This window comes from Chelonia mydas, chromosome 12 (assembly GCF_015237465.2).
Source record: "Chelonia mydas isolate rCheMyd1 chromosome 12, rCheMyd1.pri.v2, whole genome shotgun sequence".
Lineage (NCBI taxonomy): Eukaryota > Metazoa > Chordata > Testudines > Cheloniidae > Chelonia > Chelonia mydas.
The window spans coordinates 24,743,883-24,766,090 of record NC_051252.2 but is presented as its reverse complement, the minus strand read 5'-3'; the positions used below and the strand labels follow the sequence as shown (position 1 = coordinate 24,766,090).

Genomic DNA, 22,208 nt, shown 5'->3' with positions numbered 1-22,208 from the left:
AGCAGCTCTGTCCCCCCCATCCCACCACCCGCTGTGTGGAGATGGCCGGGGGGGGTGCAGGGGACACCCTGACATTAGCAGCCCTCCTCCCCTCCACCCCTCCTCCCTCTACACAGCAAACAGGAAGATCCCAAGAGCAACTGCCAGGGGCGGCTCCAAGGCAGCGGACAGGAGCTGCAGACACCAGCTGAGCAGTAGGGGGGAGGGGCCCCCCCGCTCCGGAGGCGCCCTGTTTGTAACGGCGCCCTGGGCTTTTGCCCCATTCGCCCATGCCTAAGGCCGGCCCTGCTCCCAAATGGGCAGGCCACCCCTTACACCCGGGTCAGCCCAAGGGGCACAAGGAGGCCGAGTGCGAGTGGAACGCCGCCAGTAGGCCTGCTAGGCACCCCAGACATCTGAAGCGTGGCTCATAGATGAAGGTCTAGCCAACATCCTGCAGGCGAGCTGCCCTCAGTCTGGGAAAGAGGCTGGCAACCCCAGCCCATTAACATGCTATGCTTGTGGGCAGATGGCACATATTGAAGGAGTGCCCACTGATGGCGTATGAGTACGCCCCGCGCTGGATGGTGGAAACCCGGGCACGGAAACACCCCCTCCCCAAGTTGATGGCACCGGTGATGGTCCAAGGGAAGCTGCAGTCAGGCAGTGGTCCAGGCCTCCATGGTGGGAAGTAGCACGACTCCCAAAAACACAATCCACCTTCAGTGTATCCATGGCAATGTCAAGACCTACCCCAGCCAGCAGCTACAGCTGATGGTGGGAGCCCATACTGCAGTAATAACCACAGCCTTAGCAGAAAAATTGGCCTACCCCATGATTATAGGCCTAGACTGATCCTTTTTATGGCAGGTTATTAATACCCAGGCCTGGGCCGCAAGTGAGAACGGGGCCAAGTGGCGACACCAGCTTGCCAGAGCTTGGCAAACCTTGGGGAAGCCAATGACCCCAGGGAAGGGACATCCTGAGCAACACAGCCGCAGACCCTCACCGAAAGAAAGAAGCAGGCCACCAGGAGCTGGAAGTCCTCTTATGGAATGGGAATTTCTTGCTAGAACAGAGGAGCAACCCTACGTTAAACCATGCATATGAGCAACTAGTCCCCATTAAAACAGAGTCTCAGGAAGGTGAATGGTATCCACACTTTGCACTCAGGAAGGAGCACTTATACCAAATAGAGAAGAATCAGCAAACTGGATTGGTGAGAGACCAGCTGGTGGTACCGTGCTGGTACCGCCAGGGCTGTGTTGCAGTTGATACGTGATATCCCCTACATGGGCCACCTGGGGAAAGAAAAGATACTGGCCCAGATATTAGTTCAAGTCTATTGGCCAGGCGTACACCATGAAGTGAGAGAATAATGTTCCTCCTGCCCAGAGTGTCAGCTAGCTAGAAGCAAAGGGATTCCCAAAGCACCCTTGGTCCTTCTGCCCTGATTGACACCTCTTTTGAAAGGATCGCGGTAGACATGGTCAGACCCCTAGAAAAAACTGCAGCAGGGCATCAGTACATATTAGTTATTGTAGACTATGCAGCCAGGTATCCAGAGGCTGTGCCTCTCCACTCCCCAAAAGCAACAGCTATAGCTCCAGAGCTCTTGAAGCTCTCCTCACTCAAAAGGTTTCCCTGCGAAATATTAACAGACCACAGGACTAACTTCACTTCCCAAATGACACAGGAATTATGCTTCCTTCTGAAGGTCAAGTCTCTGAAGACCTCAGTGTACCACCTGCAGATTGATGGTCTAGTAAGGTGGTTTAATAAGACCCTGAAGGGGATGCTGAAGTGACAAACCCAGGCAGTGGGACCAGCTCTGATACTGGAGAGATTCCCTGAACTCCATTTTGTGTCCCTAGCTTCCATTTTGAATAGGCAAAAGTCAGTCTACCATTAGAAGCTGCAGGTCATATGATACTTCATTGCTGACAGTAGACCAGAAAGTTGAAAGTTCAGCTAAAAAAACACAAAAAACACCCTCCATAGAATTGCCACAAAGCCAAACAGGTGCGGCATAACTCTGTGGCATACAAGTAGTGATAAGCATGTGCAGTAAAGATCTGATAGCTGAGAGCACTGTATAAAAGGTCGATGGTTAGAACAGCTGAGAGAGAAGAAGTGAGGAGTTAGGAGAGCGGCTGCCGGAGCAGAACAGACAGCGAGATCAAGCAGAGAACTGACCTGACGGAGCAGTACAGAACGGAACAATCTGGCAAAGCAGCAACAGCGGTGGTAGCGGCTAAAGTCAGCGGATAGCGTAAACCCGTTAGTTTTAATTACAGTATAAATATAAGTATGGTATAGTATAGCGTAGTGTAGGGTATAGTATTAATGTGTGTGTATGGGTGTTAATAAAGATGCATAAAATTCTGTTGTTAATCATAAGTTACCTATGTGAAATTTAGAGTATTTTTAAGAACTGCTGTCAGCAATCTGTAATGGACTGGCCGTTACAGAGCGCATCCACTCAGTATCATAAAATTATGTTATTGCGGTTTAATTGCTCTTTAACTTGCAATAAGGGATTTGTGTCTGATTTTTATTTGTAGATTATACTGTGGTAGGGATTATTAGTTACATTCATAAAAGATACTTTATTTAGGAGAAAATACTGCCTGTGTCAATCATTTTATCGGAAGGTTATAGCTATGTCTTCTAGTGTTTCCTTAACTGCCCTGGAAACCCATATCTTGGGAAGGACAGGTTAAAGGGGTGATGGGCAGGTTATTCTAGGGGTGCCCCAAAATCCATTTTCCGGGTTACACTACCACTCCCGTTTGCCATAAAGGAGGTCCTACAAGCCTCTACAGGATTCTCCCCGTTCTAATTGCTCTATGGTTGCCAACTGCAGGGCATTTTAGATCTGCAACGAGAAGAATGGGAAGAAAAAGATGTGGGGGGCCTTAAGCGCAATTCAATATATCATACAGTTAAGTGAGCAACTCAGAAATATAGGGGTGTTCACCCGGGAGAATTTGAGGAAGGCCCAACACACCCAGGAACAAAATTACAGTGAGGGGGAGGTATGACTATGGACTCTTCAGACGGGTGACAATGTTTTTCAGCTATTGCCCTCAGCCAAGTCTAAATTAATGGCCTGATGGCCAGCAGTCTCTGGATGGAGCACCTTCTTCCTCTTCAGCGCCCCTTCCTGTAGTAAATTCCCCCTTTTAAGTTCCTTCTCCACCAGGCTGAACAAACCTAGCAGGTAGGTCTCCTTAGCGTGGAACAGGCCCAGAAGAGCTCGTTAGCCTCTTCCATACCGGTGTGAGGAGACAGCCACAAAACCCACCGCTCCCAAAGCCCCCCTGAGTTATAGTGAGGCAATACACGGCGGGAAGAGGGGTATAAGGTAAACCTTGCAAAGGGGCAATAGACTCTGGGAGACCAAACCCTTCAAACTGAATGTCCTGGGGCTGTCTGAGAGATTGACCCTCTTTCCAGACAGATCCTCATCCCTTGCAAGGGGAAGGGAAGAGGAGGAGCTGACCCTCTGCCTGGTGCAATTGCCTTAGACAGCTCCCTCAAGTGCTGCCAACTGGGAGGGCAGTGAGGGTACACAACAGGCATTTGGACCTGAGGGGGTTCAGGTTGCCTGACTTCTCCCCCACTCTTGAGTCTGGGTCTGTGAGGTGTGAGCAGTCACATGTGCACTCCTCTCACAGTTCTGTATTGTGACTATTATATTGAACAATATCCCCGCTGCAGGAAGAAGTGCAGGTTTATTGAAATACTCTCAGTGCACCAACCTAATTTTGTAGTGAGTCCTATCAGCTTTTCCTTGCTGAATTGATTTCAAATAGTTTGTAGAACTGCTTCATCTGCCCTCCTACCCTGCATTTCAGAAAGCAAAGAGGAACTCAGAATGATTGTGACATAAGTGTGGCTCAAAATGGGGGAGACGCAGGGAGTGTGATCATTACTCCCAGGCAGGGCCGTCCCTACCCATATGCAAAGTACGCTGCATACGGCACCAGGAAATTTAGGGCACCACATTTCCTGGTGCCCTGTTCAGCTGCATGCTGCTCTGCCCCAGCCCCGTCTCTTTCCACCCCTGCTCTGCCTTAGCCCCACCCCCACCGCTTCCCCAAAGCCCCTGCCCCGCCCCCACTCCCTTGAGGACTGCCACAGGGTCGGGCCTGCACTCACCAGCAGCAGGAAGTGTAGCAACTTGGCCCCAGCCGTGCCGCCAGTGAGTGCTGGGGGGCAGTTGCCACCTGCCCCCGAAGCCAGCCCCATGCCCACCCCCCCACAGAGGCTTGGGGCCACACACCCCCTGTGGAGGGGCTGCATAGGGCCCCAGAATAGCTAGGGATGGCCCTGCTCCCAGGTGATTTTCTGTGACAGGCACCATATTGACTTCCCCCAAAAACTACTGGCTCATTTTCAGTCAGGGCTTAGGTCAAAACTGAGTTTTAAAAACAGATTTCAACATATTTCTACCATGTGTTTGAAAGAGAATGTAATTGTGAGCTCATAGTTGGGCCCTTGTAGTGTGACTTTTGGGTTTGCTTTTTCAGGAGTTAAAACAAGGAAGACAACACTGTGTTCAAGTGCACAGAAGAAAATGTCTTTTCCTGGTAGGAGTTCCTTGCTTTGGTCCCTGATTTGTGCAGCATGGGTGCTTGCAATTCTAGTTGAGGGTAAGGAATAAAATGTCTTACTTTAAAGGCAAACACTGAGTGGGATTCAGGGATTCCACAATCAGTTTCTGTCTGGTTCTGTGTAGTTTTTTTAATCAAAATCCTATTTCATTTTAATTTTCCCCCAAATGAAGTTGGCAGACAATTTACAGGACCTAGTTTGTACTGGAGGCAAAGGATTATTCTCAGGAATTGATCTATTTCACTTTTACAAAGACAATGTGTGACTTAGTCTGTACATTTCCCGGTCATTTGTCATCACAGTCTTTCTTAAGGCTAATTTTAATATTAGTACATAAAATATTTGAAAGGAAATCTGCATTCTCTGAAAGTAGAAATGTTAAATTGACTATCAAAATCTATCCAGAGTGCACATGAAGGCTGCTCATTATGTGGTTAACTCTGCTGGATCAGCAGTTGAAATTACTTCAACTTTTATCTAATTGTTGTTTCTACAGCAGAGTTCTTGGGTCAAATTCCTACCTGCTGTAACTCCAGTTAAAAAGTTTATCCACTAAATTACAATAGAGTTTCACTTGCTTACATCAGATCTGAGCTTATCTTCTTGTGTTTGTAGGCTCATTTCTGATCTCCAATGCTTAGGCTGGCTGTGTTCTGAACACAGCTTTAGATTACTATTTTTTTCTTATTAAATCTAGTCATCTTTGTATCCATACTCCATGGTTGTTTTTGCTGTGCTTTTACAGCACCTCACTACTTAGGAGAGCTGAAGGCAGTAGAGTGGAGGGAATGCCAAAAAAACAAAAAAAAAAAAAAAAAAAAAATCCTATCATTCCTATATTTCAGAGCAGGTTCTTTTCAAGGAAAATAAGGAGCCTTTCTTTTGCTGATAGTCTGGGAAGAGTGTGGCTAGTACTGAGCAGAGCCATGAAATATTTTTGCTGCACTTCTTTATATTCTAAGTTCTAAATATTAGAGCTTTCAAAGACAAAGGGGAAATTTACCAGATTACACAAGACATTGAACTTTGTGGTGTGTGCTAGCCTGCTCAGCAGCAGGACCGAATATAATGATTGATAGGATAACAACTGTACTCTAGTTAACTTTAGACCCTGCTTTTAAGTCATGTACTGTAGATAGGGATGGACTCAAGACTTAAGTCACAAAATTTCAGATTTCAAACATTCAAAAGTTTGGTGGTTGTTTGATGGTTGTTTGGATCTGCAGTTTTCACTGTGGCCCATCTCTGGGCCTGACTGCAAAATGGTGGCTTTCGAGGCTCTTTTTTCCTAGCTGCTGAAAAAGCTAATGACGGGAAAATATCTGAAACTGGGGGAATGTACGCTGCAATGGAAGAAATCAGTGTTTGTAATAGCTACATTTACTGTGGCCACTGAAAACAATGGAAAGCTTGAAGAGAAGGGGGAAAAAAGCAAATTCTATGGGCACTAGTGTTTGGTGCTAATGGGGCCTGATCCAAAGCCCATTAAGTCAGCAGGACTCTGAATCAGGCCATTAACTTGTCCGGTTATTTATTTATCTTATGTTATACAGGACAACAAACCGAACAACCAGAAGTGGCTACCAAATATGGGCCACTGAAAGGGAAACGGGTTACTGTCAAGGGAACTGACAGACTTACAAATGTGTTTCTTGGAATTCCTTTTGCAAAACCACCTGTGGGAGCCCTGAGATTTTCCCCACCACAACCAGCTGAACCATGGATTAGTGTGAGAGATGCAACTTCTTTTCCACCAGTGTAAGAACCCTTGTGCTCCAAATTATACATCTTTTACTTTTTTTTAATGTAACATTTTTGGCCTAAATAAATTGAATTTATTCACTGGGGAAAGGCGTTTATCCTTGAGGAGAACTTCGGCCCAATGAGTATGCTTTTACAATAATGAAAAACTGCCCTGATGGTAAATCTAGTCACACAGACTGGTGCAGGCTTAATACTGTTTTATTAGCAAGGCCCATTTGCACAGCTCTTGCACTAAACCCCTCAAACAACAGTGTTGGGGTTCCTACCTGTCTAAGGCACGCTGGTCTTAACGGGACACATAGTTACAGATGTGATAATCCTATAGAATGTGACTGGAGAACATATAGACTGTTTCATAGAAGTTCTCCACACCCAAATTCTAACTGGGAAACTCAGCTGAAATTGATGCGTATTTGCTTGAGATTCTTGAATAGAAGGTGCTACACAAGTTTAAACTATTACCAGTGCTAGATGTTAACACCTCAAACAGTTAATTTTAAACCGCATTGTTGGTGGGGTCTTGTGAAATACAGTATGGAATTACTATTACTGCTTACAGGAAGAGCAGAGAAACTGGTTTGGCACTTTTTTTCTTTTCTTCTTTACTGCTGTATATAAGAAATATGGTGAAGGAAGCATTCATTACAAATGCCTAAGTTGCTTGGTTAGTCTCTAAGGTGCCACAAGTACTCCTTTTCTTTTTAAGTTGCTAAAATGACCTAATTGATATCAAATTTTTAATCCATTTTTATACGGGAAAATTGAGCTGCTGATGAAACAGGGTGGTGAAATTTAAATCAAGGTATATTAAATCACTTGATTTTCTTTAAATCATTGACTTAAAACAGGTTGAGGCTTTGTCAAACTGATTTGAAAACTTGTGCTATTGCAATTTTAGATTTAAATTTATAATGAACTAAATTCTAAATGCTGTTTTAAAAACAATGGTGCTACTGGTAGGGTACCTTATTTGAATTTTACAAAACTGCTATAAGCAAAAACCCCCAGATATTTGAAAAATTAACATCCTGATTCTGTAAATATTTAACTTGACTCACATGAATAGTCCCACTGACTTTATTGGGACTAGTCATGTGTTTAAAGTTAAGCATGTGCAACAGTGTTTGCAACATTAGCAGCTAAAACTGTTATGTATTTTTTTTTAAATCTATTAGTGACAAAACAAAATTCCTTCTGTGTTAACAATGAAAAGTTGCAGTAACTTTCAATGCATGAACCAAGTTATTGTGAACTTTTTTATACACGCACAAAATCTGTAAAAATAGAAGTCAGTTTTAGGCATAAGTGAGCAAATGTCCCTTTGACTTCTGCGTGCAAACTGTAATGGAGGAGTATAGCGTTGTTGAAGCATTTCAACCTTCTTGACTTGTGGAAGGTCAGTATATTGGAAAGTAGTGTTGGTTGGAAAATATAGCATGTGCTATTTGCTATCAGTTTCGGGGTTGGGTTTGTGGAGTTATCACAGTAAGGATGTTAATGAGGCCCTGTGTTTGACTTTTTCAACAGAGATGAGCATTTTAATGCCCTGACCTTGCAAACACTAACTATATTCCCATAACTAGCTGAGTTGGTTTCAGTGGGTATACCTACAACAGTGAAGTTAAGCACATGTGTGTTCGCTGAATCAGGGCCCGAGCATGAAACTTTTTACTAGAAAAAAATCTCCATGTAAAAACTGAAATTCTGCTAATTGGCAAACTAATTGATGAAACAAGTACAAAATATCCACATTCGCAATTTCAGACTATAAGATGGGAAGAAAGAACTAGCAGCATGTCAACTTTAAAAAAATCTGAATTTAAATAAAAAGAATCATGATTTGAATTTTTTAAATTATTTTTTTAAAAATGTATGATGAAATGTAACATTCTCCAGTGAAACTGATAATGGATATTTTTGTCATCATAACAGTGAAGAACCGTCTTCTCCTTTCTGTTCTTTAAGGTGCTTACAAGACCAGGCGATACTGGAAAAATTTGGAGAAATTTTTCCACGTAAACAACTTAACTTCTCAATTTCTGAAGACTGTTTGTACCTGAATATTTATACCCCTGCCCATTCCAATGAGAAAGCCAAGTTACCTGTAAGCAAAGCTACTGTACAAATGTAGTGTTTTCAAACCATAGCAATTATTACAAGTGCTCAGAGATCTCCTCCAATAGTACTGGACAGCAGCCAAGACAACGTCTGCATCCCCTTAATTTTGTAGAGCTGGAAGTACTCCCTTAAGCCAAAATTCAAGCTAAAGAGTAGCTTTTAAGAAAGGTGTTTTGGAAGTAATTTTTCTGGCAGCTCTCCAGATGAGGAGAAAGAGGTCCTTTTCCTAGATCTACTCCTCCAAGCTTTTTACACACCCTTCATTGTTTAAGAGTTGGGGAGGGAAGTGTGTTTTTGTTGGAAAGACATGATTGAGAGTTGTATCTAAACTATTACAGGTTCCTTCTTAATGTCTTTCAAAAGCCTTTCTGAATCCTATCATATTACTTACATAGTGCTTTACAAGCAGTAATTAACTCCTAGGAGTAATGTGGGGATTAGCTTGCTATTTGTCATTATTCCCATTTTACAGATAAGGCAGAAGAGGTTAAATGACTTGCCTATGGCCACAAAGGGAATCTGTATGAGAGCCAGCATCTCTAGCTCTATTGGACCATGCCTTCCTTTCATGTAATTCATGTCTGCATTTTAGCAGTCTAAATCTCGGAACAGGGGTCAATGTAGCCCATGTTTATCTAAGCTTTATGTAACTGACTACACCTGAAGAAAAGCGGCTCTGCCTCTGCCCTTGTTTTCCCTGTTGGATGGATTTTAGTCTCCAGGACAGTCTGTGTAACATGAGCACTAGCTTACGTCCAGTCTTCAGTTAGTGCATCTGCATTAGAACTTCAATCTGCAATGTTCTGATTTGGGTTTTTACATATGAGATCAGAGATGTCACAGCTAGAGAGAGCTGTAACCAGATTTGTTCTTTTCAGGTTATGGTGTGGATCCATGGAGGAGGTCTGTCGATGGGTGGAGCTTCAATGTATGATGGGTCTGGATTATCTGCCTCTGAGAATTTGGTGGTGGTAACTATACAGTATCGATTAGGTATCACTGGATTCTTTAGGTGAGTCTTTGTATCATCCCATCCCCATTAAAACACAAACAGTTTGTATACAAGGATATAATGGGTGAAACATTTTAATGATATAAAATATTAAATATCAACAGTAGGAGCACTGTTCTGCTGCATTCCTCTAAATATTTGTCCAAAAGAACTATTTTACACACTTGCTTCTTCAAATGACGCCTCCATGAAGTCCTAAAACACACAGCTCACGTGAGATACAGGAGCATGTTTATAGGTTCATTCTTTCAAGTACCTCTAGATATGGTCATGGGATCCCATTACATAGTGATGTTCCTCACTTGACTGGCTTATTGTACAAGGTAGGTTTGGTACCATTCTCATCAATTTGAGGAAGGTTTTAAACCCACAGCAAATGTCATTATATCCGCTGAAATAGTGTTAACTTTCGGGAGACAAATTGTGCATTGACAGTGAGTGATGCTGATAGCTTATGTCTATAATGTACATTTAATGCATGGCCTTTAGTTCCTAACCTTTAGAGAGTCCCTTGAATAACAGCACTAAGGTCCGTCTGTACTACAGACCTATGTCAGTATAACTAGGCTGCTCAGAGATGTGAAAAATCCACACCCCTGAGCAGCACAGTAATCTTAATCCCTCTGGGTAGACAGCACTATGGTGATGGGAGAGCTACTACCTTTCGGGGAAGTGGATTAACTATACCAATGATGGGAGAGCTCTCTCAAGTCAGGGTAGGCGCATCCTCACTTCAGTGCTACAGGGGCGCAGCTGCAGCTGTGCAGCGTTTTAAGTATAGAGTTGCCATAAACCCTTTCCAGTTCTGCATTTTGGGGGGATTTACTATTTTGTCTCTTTTTGTTTTCGTCACCCAGAAATGCACAGAAGCCTATAACCAAAAGTCAAACCACAAATAGGAAAAAGTTTATGTATCTTAGTTAACTTGGGCCAAATTCATACCAGAAGTTACTTCACTCACCGAAGGGGAAGTTACCCCAGGGTTGAATTAGGCCCATTCTCTGTAGGTATTTGTAGAGGTAAGCTTGTAGAAATACGTATCTTCAATAAGGTTATTCTAAACAATGTACATAAGTGATTATTTTTGTTTTCTGGAGATAGAACCATAAACTTAATAACAGCAAAATAAAGTCTATTGGGACTTAATTAGAATCCTCTTGCTTTCAGTACTGGTGATGAACACGCTCATGGAAACTGGGGCTTTTTGGATCAAGTGGCAGCGCTCCAGTGGATTCAAGAGAATATCAAACATTTTGGAGGAGATCCAGGATCTGTCACTATATTTGGAGAGTCTGCAGGAGGCATTAGCGTTTCTGGCCTTGTAGGTTTTATAGTGATTAATGCAATACTTTGCATTTCTGTGCTGCCTTCCATCCATGGGTTTCAGTGTGTGTTACAAACACTGACTGATCGAGTCTCATAATGCTGCTGAGAAGTTGGGAAGTATTATCCCTATTTTACAGATGGGGTAACTGAGTCATAGAGAGGTTAAGGGCATAGCAGGCCAGTGGCAGAGCCAGAAATAGAACTCCTGTCTTCCCTTTAGTCACAAGGCCACCCTTCCCCTCAAATGCTATAATGGATACAGATGAGGCTTTGAAACACCTCCCCCCTACAAACTCCTGGTTTTACTTTACGTTGGGAATAACAATGAGTATCCGTCCTACACTGCAGCAAGTCTGATAACTGAACCAGCCCCCCAAATAGGAACAACCACCCCGCACCCTGGGAAAGGTTGCATGTCCATCTGAAATTGGAAGCCTGGGTCCATCTCTACTGTAAACTGACTATAATGTTTGAACCCTACTTTTTTCCAATCTCTTCCAGGTTCTCTCTCCTTTGGCCAAGGGCTTGTTCCATAAAGCCATCTCTGAGAGTGGAGTTGCACTTTTTCCTGCCGTGTTCAGTTCACATCCTGAAGTGACTGCTAAGGTTCTGATATACCCATTCTTACTGACTGTTAATGGAGCAGCACAGTTATGATGACACATCATCTGCCCTCTAAGCTCTGTGTGTCATTCCAGAGGAGTTAACATTTTTTCTTTGTTCAGCTAGATTCTTTGAAACTTCATCATGGGGCATGTGCATTGCAACCTATTACACAAAGATCAGATTCCATCCTTCAAATGTTACATATTGTTTTTCCTACGTGGAAACTGTCATCTGCCTCCTTTGCGAGTTTCCTTCTTCCCTTCCCCCTCAGATTCAGTTTTTGACTTAAAACTTTGTATGTAGCTTCCTTTTTCTTCATACCCCTATATAGGTGCTCATGGAGGGCTCATGCTGGGGAATGTAAGTCTGCTTCAGTAGAATATGAGGACTCTAGAGATTGATTGCTGTTTTATTGGCACAATCTAAAATATTTTTTTGAAATATTATTACGTAAACCAAAAGCAGCCACGCAGTTCAGAAAGAGATGCAGGATACTTTATTCTAAACTCATGCCAATGATCAGACAAGATGATCAGTTATGTGAAACTAGAGTGCTGGGCTTGGCTTCGTTCATTTCTTGTGAGGTTTATAAATGTCCCTTTAAAACAACATGTTTTTTACACTTATCATCTGGTCTCTTGTTTAGATTCCAGACCTACCAAGCTGATTTGTAAGCATATTCAGCTAGTATTCTATGCTATGAGTGAGATTTTTCAAAAGCATCTGGCATAGGACTAAATCAATTAGACTAACAATGAGCAGTTTTGACAATCCCATCCTATGACTTCAGGTGCATGTTATGGAAAAATTGGTGCTCATTAAAGATGGACTTGTAAGTGTGTGTGCTAGGTTAGCTTCACAAATTCCACTTTCTATTCCTTGTAACACTTTCTTGTTTTTACTATTTAACATAATCTCCCTAGAACCTAAAAGATTTTAAAAGATCTAATTTTTTTTATTTGTAAATAATTGCAGATAGTCGCTAACATAACTGGCTGTGACACCTCCAGTTCAGCTGCAATGGTTCATTGCCTAAGGAAGAAACCAGAAGAAGAAATGATTCTGAACTTTCAACAACAGGTGGGTGAGGCTGACTGAGATATCAAATGCAGCCACAGTGCATGCAGTTATAATGGCACTGACATCCATAGAGGTGTGTCTGGGCTGAACTGGGACCAGCATCATAATTTTTTTTGCATAACTGTTTGTAATAGGGTCACACTCACCTTTCACAAGCACCCCCTGGCCAAGTGTGTGTGCCTGACTCTCTCTGTTTGTGGTGGGTCTTCAGGGACTCAGCCCTCTGGCCGAGTCATACCCAGTCTGTCTGTGAGATAAAAGCAAAAAGTCCAGCAGGGGCCTCTCCCAGTGCTCTCTGTAATGGCTCCCTCAAGTTTTCCCTGCTCCAGAATAGAGCAGTGCCCCAGGGCTCCTCCCCAGAGGTAGTGACTTGGCCCTCTCAGGGCCTTTCTGGCCCCAGCTCTTCAGCTGGGCCACTACAGTTCAGTTCCCCTTCTGGGGTGCCTCAAAGTCCAGGCCACTTTCCTAGTGGCTGGCAGGGAACCTGGGTCCACCCTCTACTCCAGGTCCCAGCCCTGGGACCCAACAGATAGCAGCCAACCACAATGTCCCTTTAAATAATCTGCATTGCTGCTCTAATTCCCTGGGCTACTTCCCCATGGCTCCAGCACATTCTTCACCCTTTCCTCTGGGCCTTGTCCTGGTGGAGTCCCAGCAGCCAGTTCAGAGTACCATCCACTCTCCTCCAGCTCAAGCAAGGAACTGCTTAGTCTGGCCCTGCAGCTCTTCTTATACTAGCCTGCTGGGCCGTGCTTGGCTGCCTCCCACGCAGCCACTCTAGGCAGCTCGGAGGACCCTCTCCACTGCCCTTTTCTGGGGTGAGGTGTGGCAGGGCCACAAGGCCTCCAGCAGGGGGCCTCAGGACCTAGTCCACCCCATCACACTGTTACTAATATTTGTCTGATTTTTTTTTTTAGTCTGGTCTCAGTTGAAACTTTGCAATACTGTCTACAGGAAAACCAGTAAGTCCGCATAACAATTCAAAATGTGTAGAGCCCTACAAATCCACAGATATTCGCACATATCCACAGATATCCATGGACCATTTTTGCAGGTCGCAGATCGGATATAAATTTTGTATCTGCACAGGGCTCTAAAAATGCGTTCTTTTTTTCTCCTCCAGCAAGTCGGAATTATCCCAGCAGTTATAGATGGTGTGTTTATTCAGAAGAACCCTGAAGAGCTAATGGCTGGCAAAGACTTCAGCGCTGTCCCATATATAATAGGAATAAATAATCATGAATTTGGCTGGTTGCTTCCTTTCGTAAGTAATTTCTAATGGCTCTTCTACAGTAGTCTTTGCATTAACTGCATATTAGTGGCACATTTCCCAAACCTTTTTATACCAGCCTCCTCTCCTATTAAAAACAAAATTTGGTCACCCATTCTTGTTTAGGAAAGGCCCTCCCTCTCCCCCACCCCCCGGCCCCAAGCTGCTCCTGCGCATTTTTATAGTTTTCACTCTTTCCAAAAAATTGCTTTACGTTCACAGAGGGCCTTTCTTTCTGAAGGATCCCAGAGTTATTACATACATAGACCACCTCTGGGATGGAGGGTAGAGTAGCGGAAAGTGAAGTCTAAGAATTAGAAAAGACTGGAAATTAAAGTAATGATCAATATTCCTCACCAGGCTCCCCCCAACACACACACACACACACACACACACACACACACACACACACTTATAATCTGAGCTCCAGTGTATATCTGATGTCACCACAGAAGTCCTCTAAGAATTTTGCCATGTTCCTCCAGCAAAGAGAGGGAAATTTGATGGCCAGAATTTTCAAAATTGACTAGTGATTTTGGATGCCCAGATGGTTTGTTAGAAAGCGCTGAGTGCCACTCTCTGGCAATCAGGCACATTTAAGGGGCCTCAGACTGGACATCCAAAAATAAATTAAGGCACCCCAAATCACTTATCTATCTTGAAAATTTAGGCTGATATTCAAATGTTAAATCACGCAGGGGAAACCACTATCTTTGTTAATTAATAAATAAAGCTTTTGAGGCATCCATACATCAAAAAAAGTTGGTTTCTCTGTGTCACTACTACTTTGTGCTTTGCAATTCAAGTTCAGGAGTTTACAACGTCACTCCCGCCACATCACCAGCTGCAGGTTTATCCAAACTGAGAGCCTCCTGTACTAGGAGAACTCCCATAGCTTGAGTTTGATTTACCTTATAGTGAGAACTTTAGGGATTTATATCTAGATCTACCTTCCCCTAAAAACTTGGCAAAAGCTTTACTTATTCTATATTTTGTATCTACTTTTCTAACTTTAACTAGAACCTAGCAAGACTCAAAAAGGGATTGGACACACATGTGATAAGAATATCCAGAATTGTTGTTGTCATTTTGGAAGGGATGTGAAATCTCACATTTAAGGTCTTAAACCGGTCTCTAACTATTAGAGATCAGGATGAGACATGATTCGGGTGTGGGGCGGGAGACAGATTACCCACACCTGCCTACTGTGTGGTTCTTACACCTTCCTCTGAATCACATGGTCTTGACCACTGTTTGAGACCTAATAGTGTAGTAGATGGACCTTGGGTCTGATCCAGAATGGCAGTCCCTATGTTATACAGAACCTTTCATTTGTGGGTTTGTATGTAAATCTCTGTGTAGTTGTTAAGGCTCTTGGGCTATATAAACATAAACGATTATTTTTAATATGTTCCTGTGTAGTCATTGGACATGCCTGGCTTGAAGGAGGGGATGCATAAAGAAACCATCCTCTCAACATTACAAATGCTGCACCCGTTCTTGGTAAGAGACCTGCAGATTTTCTCATGTCTTTCTTTTCAGATGTGTTGAACATTTAGGATTTGGGGGAGTTTTTTGGGTTTTTTTGTACATACATTTTTTAAAAATCCCACAGATGCTGAAGGGCCTATGTACATTTTTCACAAATGGGCACCTACTTATCTGCATGTACTTAACACAAAGCTGGGCACAAATAGGGGTTGTTCTCAAAAGCTACATTTATTGCTGGGCTGTCTGGTTCTGATTTTAAAAAAAGATATTTACAAGCTAATTGCTGACTTGGAATTCTAGAGACTGACACTTCTTTTTAATGGTTTTTGGTTAATTTCTTCTCCTTATCCTTCCTTCCAGCCTGTGCCAGCTGAATTTGTGTCTCTGATAACAGACGAGTATCTGGGAGACACAGACGACCCTGTCGCTCTGCGGGACCAGTTTCTGGATTTGTTGGGAGATGCAATGTTTTTAGTTCCAGCTATAAAAACATCTAATTATCACAGAGGTGAGTTTCTACTTAATATTTGTTAAATAAAAGGTCACAAGTTCAAACCTACCAAGACTCAATTGTCACTTGACTTCAGATGGCACACTTAATAGGTCCATGATCTGATTTCAATTTGGTCACTGCTCTTTCTAGTTAGGCCAAGCATTCTCAGTTGTATTCATTATTGAAGATTATCGGATCACTTTTTAATGCACTTTGTGACGGGTTTCCCCCAGGGTGCTGCCTGGAACTGGAGTACCACTGACACCCTCCCTCCCCCTGACTCATCAGCTTGGGGTCCCACTCACTGTGTAATGCTGTGACAAGCTGCAGACATGTCCCGGTCTCACACTTTCACCAGCACACAGGTAGGGACACACCACACCCAGCTGTAATAACATGCAGACAGGCCTTCTGACCAGCCCCTGCATGGGAAGGCTATACAGCTAGGACACTTACCAGCTTCCCAGGCACCTACACCCCTCTGGATTTATACCATCTTGTGCTGCCCAGAGAACTATACAGCGTAAGCTCATAAAATTCGCCTTCTCCCACAATGTGGAGAGACATATGCAACAGCTTTCTGCCCGAAGTTATGATTTCCACACACTTGTTTTAGACAAAACAAAAACAAGTTTATTAACTACAAAAGATAGATTTTATGTGATTATACGGGATAGCAAACAGATCAAAGCAAATTACCTAGCAAATAAACAAAATGCAATCTAAGCTTAATATACTAAGAGATTGGATATGAGTAGCAAATTCTCACCCTAAATAATGATTTAAGCCAGTTGCAGAGATTCTTAAAGGGCAAACTGCACTTGCTTGCAGCTTAAAACCCCAGGTATTCCTTTCACAGGTTAGAAATCCCCCTAGCCAGGGTTCAGCCCTTTTCTCCCAATTCAGTCCTCCTTCCTCAGGTGTTTTCAGGAGTCTCTTTTGGTGGGGAGGCAGTGAAAAACCACAGTGATGCTACTCTCCTGCCTTAAATAGCTTTTGCCTATGTGGGAACTCTTTTGTCTCTAGGCTTAGTTCCTACGCTTTTCAGGGGAAAAACACTGGTATTCCAAGATGGAGTCCAGAACCAAGTGACTTGATCACATGTCCCTGTAAGGTCACAGCAGCCATAACTTGGAGGCTGTTGGTAGTGTCCTCAGGAAGGCTCCCGGGTGGGAGATTAGGGAGAACAACAGGTCTTAGAAGAAGCTAATGTCCCTTCCCAGCCAGTCATCTAGACTGATTGCATTCTGTCTAGTGGGCATTCCCCAGGTGTAAACACATTTGTAATAGATGCATAGACAATATTCTTAACTTCAGATACCAAAATAATACATGCATACAAGTAGGATAATCGTATTCAGTGAATCATAACATTTTCAATATCTTACTTGATCTGTCTTGCATAAAATATATCCTAGTTATAGCATAATCATATAATAATATTACTATGAAGAATATGGGGCGTAATGCCACAGCACTCTTCCTAATCTTGGTGATTGAATAGTGGGCTGGGGACAAGGCATATACATACTTACGGTGAGTATATTTCCAGCTTTCGCTTGTATAAGCATTTTAACTCTCGAAGACAGAACTCAAGTATTCCTTGTGTTAAGCAGGCTTTAATTATTTCTTCTGTAATATCTCCCTAATCTTTTTCAATCACTGTGCCCAAACTGTTCCCCCTTTGGTACTGGATGCAGTCGAAAAGCCTTTGTATGCAGGTCCCTCTCGTTACCGATTTAGCTATTTTAGGATTTTACACTGCCACCTGTCAGCATAGTATTTGGCTGTCTTCCATGTAAAATGGACAGCAATAGCAAAGTCCCTAGTGGACTTCATGGCATCATTAGTCCTTCTCCTTTTGTGGGGAAAAAACTCTTCTTGGAGTATGTGTTGTGTTTTGTTTTGGTTGGTTGGTTTTGTTTCAGCTTCTTCTTCGGGGTGATGGGCGGTTGTGTCAATGGGATTTTGTGGGTGTCATTTTTGCTGTGGTGGAACAGCTTTTTCAAGAGGTTCTACAGTGTCTCCTAAAGATGATGAGATTCTAGATTCAGCTGATTTCTTCTGGAAGTTGGTTCCATAGCAAGATTGGGGGATTGAAAATGCTTTGCTCTCAATGCTCATGTGCTTTGTCCTTTGGTTTGTCCTCTGCATTGTCCCAAACGAGAAGAACTCTTAGTGGTTCAGAGATGAAAATTAAGTCTTTAATGTGTCTGGGGCTTGATCCATTATCTGCTTTGAATCTGATATCCTTCCTTTTATGTTTGGAGATCATGTCTCATCTGAAACTCAAGTCAGAAACTATTGATTCCAGTCTCCAGTTACATGCCTAGAATTGTTTTAGCTTCTCACTGTAAAATGTAATATGTTGTCCTTTTATTTTTTTAAATCTATAACTTCCATTCCCCATGCAGCACTGAATAGGCTTGGTGCCTTTGTGGATTTGTAGTGGTTTTTCTGTTTATTTTAATTGTGTTTTCTCTTAGACTCTGGCTCTCCACTCTACTTTTACGAATTCCAACATCGTCCAAGTTCAGCAAGTTTCAAACCAGATTTTGTAAAAGCGGATCATGGAGATGAAGTTAGTTTTGTCTTTGGAGGGGCATTTCTTACTGATGAGACGGCACTGTGTGGTACGGAATTTTGTAACATAGTGTATGTTTATTGTTCCAGTATAACCGCAGGTTAGCCCAGTATTTCTCAGATGCAGCCACCATGGCCACATGCGGCCATGAGGGACTTTTCTTGCGGCCACAGCCTCCTGGGCGGTGATTGCAGGGGGCGTGGGCAAAGCAGCGGCCCCCTCCCACAGAGCCGCCAGCAGTGGTTGGGCCCTGCCCACCTCTGGAGACACACAAGCTGGAGGAGCAGGCAGTCAGTGAGTTCCCCACCTTCCCAGGGCTGGTGGGGTCAGGCTTCAGCCCTTGGGTGGTGGGTGGCAGGCTCCAGCCACGGGGCTTCAGGGTCCGTTCCCTGACCATATGGTGGCAGGCTCTGGCCCCAAGGTCACACACCTCCACCTTCAGTGTCCCTGGCCCCCGCTGCTTCCATATCCACCTCCCCATCCAAGGCTTGCTGGGGCTGAGTAAGTCCGCTGTGAAAAGTGATATATTTGTATGTTTATTAATATCACTTTTCACTGCAGACTTAGTTACTAGCATGTCTTGGGGGGAGGGGGAAGCAACCAAAAAAAAAGCAAAAGACAAGAAGGTACAAAGCACCTTATTTGTGATTCTATTCTGTTTAGGTCCAGTAAAGAACAGAGACAACTGTACATTATTTTAATTGAGTCTGGGGGAAAAGATTCTGCATAAACAAATTACAATGATTTGGACATGGATATGTGCATATTTATTTATTTTTCCTAAAGTTAATTAAGTATTTTAGGAAAAATTGTCAGACCAGCCACCAGCAAGAGATGGTGGCCGCATTCTGAGGCCCCCCCCAAAATTGTGAGAACCCCTTGGTTAGCCATATGTTGTTCCCTTTGCTATTGAGGGCTGACAGGTACCTGCTAAAATCAGCAGAGTTGCACAAGTGGGTGTATGAGAAGGCAGACTTTGGCCATATTTAAATCAGCCTTGCAAAATTCTACTTGTAAAATTAAAAACATATATTTCCTTCTTGCTCCTCCCATCACAAATTATTCTGTTTGATTCATTTGGCATAGGAGAGTAATGGGTAGTTTTTGTTTGTGACACTTTTTCCCAGTCCTTACCTGACAACATGGATTTACATCCAGGCTTCCTTTTTATCCAGAAATATATGGTAATTTAACCCTTTTTTGGAGGCTATAGACATATACATTCCCTTTCTCTAACACACACACACACTCAAAGCAGTAGTTTGACTGGCAGCCTATAAAATACCGAGATTCAAAAGGTTAACTATAGTTGGTGCAAGGTGGTTCTGAATCTACACCTACTACCTGTTTTCAAACAAAGCCTCCTTTGATATTCCCAGCTTTCAGAGATGCTACAGAGGAAGAGAAACACCTCAGCAGGACAATAATGAAATATTGGGCTAACTTTGCTCGAAATGGGTAAGATTCATGGCTTCTTTTCGAATAGAGAATTTTGCTATTTGAATGTACAGCCAATTAAACAGCCCAGTTATGCAGACCCCGTAATGTTTCCAAAGTAGCTTCATGGATAGCCCTAGAGACTTCAGTCCTCTGCTTAATCACAGAACAGGTACAGCATGGGTAGTGACAGTGCAAGCTGCTACCCAGAGCCTCACTAAAATGTGTCGGAACTGTGACCTGGGACCATCTTGAGAGCTAGGAACAGAACCCAAGGCCTAATCTACATCTCACACTAGGTCTACCTAGCTAGCTCCAGGGCTGTGGGAAAATTTTGTGCCCTATGTGACATAGTTATGTCAACCTAATCCCCACAGTAGACACCTCTAGCTCGATAGTAGAATTCTTCCCTTGACATAACTACTGCCTCTCAGAGAGGTGGATTATCTACATCAATGGAAAAACCCCTTCCGTCAATGTAGGAAATGTCTTTGCTACTGCAGCATAGCTGCAGTAGTGTCGACGTACCCCAAGTCTCCTGAGTCCCAGTCCTACACCCTATCCTCCATACCACACTACCTCCTCACAGTGCCTATTATTGTGATGACTTCTCTGCTATGGAAGTGTTTGTATTAGAAGCTAACCTGAGCCCACTAACTTATTTCACATGCTAATGAACAGCTGTCAGAAGAAAGTGGCTTTGTTAGTCTGGGCTGTATTAAAATTGAAGGCCTAGAAGTTATGGATTATCCCATTCCCGGTCTGTATCACCACTGTATCACCTCTTCATTCTATTGTGTGCAGAAATCCTAATGGCGAAAGTTTGGTGGAATGGCCAGTGTATGACATGAATGAAAAATACCTGGAGTTGAATTTACAGCAGAAGGAAGCAAAGAAACTGAAAGGGAACAGAGTGGAGTTCTGGACAAAGACTCTGCCTGAAAAAATCAAGAAAATGAAGGAAAAGAAAGAGCATCTAGAATTATAATTCATAATGTGTGGGGGAGAAAGGGCGTGTGTGTATGTCACAAAATAAAATCAGATACAATTGGTTTAACTGTGAGAAATTAACAAATTCTGGAGTCTTATCCAGAGATTTTTTTATACTGTTTCATGTATCTGGTGTAGGGATCAGCTTGCAGAATGCTTTGACACCCATAGGATTCATTGCTAGCTCCAGCAGGGAGATCTTCCAGATAACTTAAACAAGGCACTAGCATAGATTTTTGACATTGAAGTCATTCCTTGGAAAAATAACTCACCGAAGGAGGATCACCAAAGGTGCTCAAGAGTGAACTATGTGTGACAGGGTGCAGGGTCCCCAGTAAAGGAGGACTTAACATCAGTTCAGCTCTTCCCCTTGCAGAAGTGCCCCTGGGAAGGGCAATACACTGGGTGCTTGGGAAATGGTTGGACCCCCAGCTTGGGGGCATTTTATTTCATTTTCTGTTATGTTTTTGTTCACCTTTTCACATTACAAACATCTGTTCAGAGCAAAAACTTGCTTGACTGCATGTTGTTTCTGCTGAGTCGTTCTACCAATTTGCTCTTCTGCACTAAGCTGTGCAAGGCTAGACTGAAGTATAATTTTCCCTAGGCTGCATGTGATGCAAAGGACCTGCACAGTTTGCTCCATGCATTAAGATGGAGTAGATTGCTCTCCTTGGTTCACCAATCCTGCTCTTGGGTCCAGTGCAGAGTGGGGGAAATCAATACCCCTCTTCTCTCCTTTCTGCCGTCTTATTGAAAATGTGAGTGTAGGGATTGGTACCATGAGACGCCCTTATTCAGCTGGGTAAAATTGAGGTGGAAGATTTTGTTATATACCATGCAGGTCTATGTGAGGGCACCTTTACTGTATAGCACTCGGTGAGGGACCCTTGAGATTGGTTGTGTAAAGTAAATGAGAACAGTTGCCCTATAAAATCAACCTTCAGATCAGGCACAATGTGGCTCTTGTCTCCATTGGGACTGCTGGACACTACTTTGATAACAGTAATAGATGCATGCAATCCTAGCAAAAATGGAAAAGCTGACGACTGAAAATCTAAAACTCTTCCAGGACTTGAGACATTTAAATGAAAGAAGAATTATTTGTTGAGGTTTATTTACAGTCTTTAATCTAACAACCCATAAACTAAAGTCTTTACCAACAGAAGTATTTCTAACTTCTACATATTTTCCGTGTGTGCCACCATAGCCTTATATAGCAACTTGATTTATTACTGCTATTCAAGGCAACTGTCTCTGTTCAGTCTATTTGCCAGTTCAGCCAGCCATGCAGAAATAGTAGGAAAGGACATCACCCCTCTGTTTTCTTAATATGCAACTTTATAATTTTCACCACTGTCAAAGTCAGCAAGAATCCTTTCCAAAAGTCTGAGGAATAAAACTCCCAAGGAGAGAGTGTATGTAACCATAAAAATCT

The 22,208-nt window shown here is 43.0% G+C and overlaps 1 protein-coding gene across 4 annotated transcripts; it reads left to right on the top strand.

Annotated features, from left to right (window-relative positions):
* Positions 1–1,783: 1,783 nt before the first annotated feature.
* LOC102944601 (fatty acyl-CoA hydrolase precursor, medium chain) lies at positions 1,784–21,265 on the top strand. Of its 4 annotated transcripts, none has more exons than XM_043526281.1 (14): positions 1,784–2,251; positions 4,515–4,637; positions 6,153–6,357; positions 8,329–8,467; positions 9,360–9,493; positions 10,661–10,814; positions 11,321–11,425; positions 12,401–12,505; positions 13,629–13,769; positions 15,198–15,278; positions 15,627–15,774; positions 18,246–18,392; positions 19,723–19,801; positions 20,585–21,265. In XM_043526281.1, exons 2-14 carry the CDS (start codon positions 4,562–4,564, stop codon positions 20,766–20,768), a joined length of 1,698 nt encoding a protein of 565 aa, XP_043382216.1. In that variant the 5' UTR covers positions 1,784–2,251; positions 4,515–4,561; the 3' UTR covers positions 20,769–21,265. The 4 variants fall into 4 exon arrangements, with proteins under 4 accessions (XP_043382216.1, XP_043382214.1, XP_043382215.1 ...); XM_043526279.1 differs by having other exon boundaries at positions 1,785–2,259; XM_043526280.1 differs by lacking the exon at positions 1,784–2,251 and adding an exon at positions 4,074–4,186.
* The last annotated feature ends 943 nt before the right edge of the window (positions 21,266–22,208 follow it).